The 4401-nt window shown below is 38.2% G+C and overlaps 1 protein-coding gene across 2 annotated transcripts in view; it reads left to right on the top strand.

The window, feature by feature from the left end:
* Slc6a15 (solute carrier family 6 member 15) overlaps positions 1-4401 on the top strand; it is a 30943-nt gene that overhangs the window by 10960 nt on the left and 15582 nt on the right. For both annotated transcript variants that reach the window (XM_004623765.1, XM_023717464.1), the window contains one exon: positions 4278-4388. In XM_004623765.1, coding sequence (XP_004623822.1) covers positions 4278-4388 — 111 coding nt within the window. The remainder of the gene's footprint in view (positions 1-4277; positions 4389-4401) is intronic.

The raw sequence follows: 4401 nt of genomic DNA, 5'->3' as shown, positions 1-4401 counted from the left end.
ATATATATATGCTATACAATGTGTATAGCAATGTATGCAATGTCTATAATTTCAGGTAACAGTGCTTACAAATCTGATATGTATACCTTGTTTTTAACACTATTACACGGCTGTGTGTTTTGATGTGAGATTAGAGCAATAGGACACAATGCAGAGAATCTGTTTAAAAACAGATTCTTCTGCAAAATGCTGACTTCATACATACAGTTTTAAATCCTGGAATTTAATACTTGAGTATTTTTGTCTTTTTACTTGCTCATAGAAGAATAGAATTGATGTTTTGACCTATTTAATATTAACATTTAAAATATTGACTATAATTTTTCCACCCTATACGATTGAAATGCTTTTCTTTCCTTTTAGGGAACAGTATTAGAATCTTATCACAGAAGCCAGATTAGTGTATTTAAGAACTCAAATGTGTGTTGGCTCAATAAATGAAAATGAAATAACTTGATAACATAATATATCATTTTAAGAATGCTTCAGAATAAATGTAGGTTTGTTTTTGGATTTTGCTTCTGATTTGGTTTTAGGGAATGTATAAAGGAAAAAATATGTTCTCTTTCAGTGTTATTTTGGAGTTATGCCAGGCACTGATAGATGTGAGAAGATTAATAGGCACTCTCCTCACCCTCATAAAAACCATAATTTAATGGTTTAGATAGATAATTACAACATAGTAAGTCCAGTAATAGAGGCAAATGGAAAGTACACGACAGAATAAAGGCAGCAATTGACATCAGCCTGGATTTGGCGGATGGTTTCACAGAGGAGGTAACTTTTGGGTTAGAGTTTTGTGGTTGAAGAGAAATTCACCAGAAAGCTCAGAAGAAGGGCATTGTAGACCCAGAAACCAATATGTAGAAAGCCCAAATATTGCAGAGTGCTCCTGTGTGACTTCTGCATATAATTTATTTAGTTCATGGGAGACAAGCCAGCAATGTAAGTTGACTACAGGTATTGAGGTATCTGTGGATGGTAAAATGATGAGCAGTGACTCAGCAAAGACTGAAACACTGGAGGAATTTTCGTATGACACCGTCAGATCTTTGGAAAGATCATTCTGGAAGCAGAGTGGGTATTGGATTTCTGGGTTGCAGATAATAGGACGAATTAAGAATATACAGGAAGCTACTGTGATTGTGCGAGTAGGTGTGTTATAGGAGGGTGGAAGCACACGAGCAGGTGTGGAATTTCAATTTGACCTGGTAGTCAGTTGGTTATAGGACAAGGAGAAGAGGACATTAAGGATAATTTACAATTGTTTAGCTTGTGAAAATACAAGTACAGGAACAGTATCTTCTACTAGTACTTAATTTTAATTTGCAGTGAAATATAAATGCAGGGGCTAGGGGATTGCTGAGTAGTGTATGTGAGTGGCATGGCAAGAGCAAGGTCCAGAGTTCAGTCCCCAGTTCCAAGAAGGAAGGAGAGAAACAGAGAGAGAGAGAGAGAGAGAGAGAGAGAGAGAGAGAGAGGAAGGAAGGAAAGTAAATGTAAGGTATAAATATAAAATAAGTAAAAATACAAATATATGTAAGTATATTTATATTAGAAAATTAATAGTCCATATTATTTTAATATGTAACCCACATTTTCACTTTGAAAGTAATTAGGGTTACTATTAATCTATTTATTCATTTATTTACTTACAGTACCAGAGATTGAACTCAGGACCTTGTGCCTGCCATTGAGCTATATCCCTGGCCCTGTTTTTAGTTATTTATAAGGCAGCAAGTTTCAGTTTTACTTTAAAAAAATCTGCACAAGATTTTGTGCAAGATAGTTCATTTTTCTGGGTAACCTCAAAATTTGTAAAGACTAATAATTGGTATAGCTTTAAGTGAAATCAAGATAAATGACATGTAGGGCCCAGGGAGATAGCTCAGTAGAACAAGCGTTTGCCTGGCAAGCACAGGGTCCTGAGTTCAATCCTTGGTAAAAAAAAAAAAAAAAAAAAAGAAAAGAAAAACGACATTTAAAGAATTCTGAGAGTAAGCAATGAGAATGAGAAAATAAACACTCCCATCTGAAAGTGTTTATTTCAAAGGGTATAATCAAAGAATTTAAAAAATTGAGATGTTTGAAATTTGTCTTGCCACAATGAAGTTGAAATAAGTTTTAAACATTGATTTTAACGTGATTTTATACACATTAGTAGTTTTCCTCAGGATGCTTCACATACGCTGAAATAGGATTACTAACTGGGAAACCTCAGAGGAAGGGCACTTTGCCTGGTACCTTCCGCTGCATGTTGTTACAGAGTTCAGTTTCCTACGCTCCCGGAGCCAGCGCTCTCTGTTCTTCCCTCCCTGTCTTCGCTCCCTCCGCAGTTACACGTTATAGAGCCGCACATTTCAGCCAGTGCATTATGTATTGGAGACACGGCCCTGAGCAGGAGAGAACGCATGCGCCCTTGCCCTTAGAGAGCTTTTATTCCAGTAGAGGGATCCGAAAATAAATCAAGCCATAAGTGACATCATTGCAGCCATGCTAAGTATTGGCAAAACAAGGTGACATCATTGCTTCTTCTGGGCACATTGGTGATACTTTATAGAAAAACACATGGTCTTAGTTTGGATGGTCAGGGAAGACTTCTCAGAGAAAAAGATGATGAGATTTGGGTAATGAAAGGCGCAGATTTCCTCTTATTTACAGAAAAGGTGTGAGCTTGGTGTATTAAAGACAGCAAGATCCATCTGTCCATGGCCGGGCAGGCAGGTCTTTGAGCGCAAGGCTTGGGAGGCCAGAGGGAGCGATTTACATTCTTTTCTAGTGCTGTTGGAAACTCCTAGTGTGCTTTATTTAGGCAGGGAATGACATGACCTGGGTGGTAGTCTGGAGCCAGTCAGCAGAGTATTACAAATAGCTCAAGACTGCTACTAGACACAGGGCTATTATCTGACATGCACAGGCTAGCAACAGTTCTGGAGGAAAACTCAGAAGTTTGCTTGTGAACCTGCAAAATGATGAAAGATCTATTTGACTTCCACATTGTGATTTCAAGAAGGCAGTCAGTGTCTGACTAGCATCCCTCTCTTCAGTGGTTACTATTAAGTTAATTGTTCATTAGTGTTGGAAATTAGTGAAGCAGAAGGTATAACACTTATGTAGCTAATTGCTCAGGATGTAGAAAAGGTGCAGTCTATGGACAACTCTATAAGACTTACAGACTCTAAATGCAACTGTAGTTAAAACTTAAAGAGCAAAAGTAGTCATTTGATAAGCAAGTGCTTTTAATTTATTTCTGCCCGTGCTCATTTTGTGATCTCAAAGAAATCACCAGTGTTTAAGCTACACCTGACTTATGGACTGTTTTAAGGGAGATTACATAAGGATGTAATATGGTATCTGCGCTCACACAATTACATATTATTCAACCATTAAACAGAGTGACATTTTGTCATTTGAAGCCACGTAGGGATGGGATTGAAAATTGTAAAGTGGAAAAAGCCTGGCACAGGTAGGCAGACAGTGCAAGTTGTTATCATATGTGGAAGCTAAAGAAATTGAACTTGTAAGTAAAGTAGAATGGTGATGACTGGAGGCTGGAAGGGGGAGGAGGAGGGGAACAGGAAACAAATACCTGCACACATTTAAATAGGAATGAGTTCTGGTGTCTTATGCACAATACGGTTATGATAGAGCACAACTTATTGTACATGTCAAAATAACTGGAAGAGTTTATAATTTCTAAACACAATACAATTAGTCTACTTGGTTGGTCATTACTTAGCATATATGTGTATTGAATTACCACGTTGTACCCCATAAACATATATACTTGTTATATGTCAGTTAAAAGCTAAAGTCTCCAATTTTTAATTATATGTCAAATAAGAACTTAAGTCAGGGGCAAGAATAAAACTATTGGGCTGGTGAGATAGCTCAGCGGACTAAAGCATCTGGTTAGGCAAGCTTAGGCAAGTACAGGGACCGGGGTTCGATCCCTGGCACCATGTGCTACACCATCCCTGCCCCCAGGGCAGGCTGAGCTGGCCAGAGTCTGTGCGTAGTGGCGTAGGCTTGTAATTCCACCACTGGGGAGGAGGCAAGCAGGAGGAGCACCATGAGTCTGAGCTGCATAGTGAGACCTGTAACAAGCAAATACATTTAAGAAAAAGAATAGAACTATTTTTAGAAGATGGCTGTAGGGGTCATTAGTGGTGTTTTTATCCATTCTTTAAAGAGTGACCTTTCCCATGTAGGACAAATTGGCACCATTAAAGGAGTTGTAGCTTATCTTACCCATTTCTATATTTTTTTCTTTTCAGATTATGTATTTCAGTTCTCTGTTCCCATACGTGGTACTCATTTGCTTCCTCATCAGAGCACTGCTTTTAAATGGTTCAATGGATGGCATCCGCCACATGTTTACTCCGAAGGTAAGCACCAGAA

The sequence above is a fragment of the Octodon degus genome, unplaced genomic scaffold (genome assembly GCF_000260255.1).
Source record: "Octodon degus isolate 3935 unplaced genomic scaffold, OctDeg1.0 scaffold00004, whole genome shotgun sequence".
Taxonomy (NCBI): Eukaryota; Metazoa; Chordata; class Mammalia; order Rodentia; family Octodontidae; genus Octodon; species Octodon degus.
Note: the sequence above shows the minus strand (reverse complement) of the source record. Positions and strands in the feature narration are given on the sequence as shown.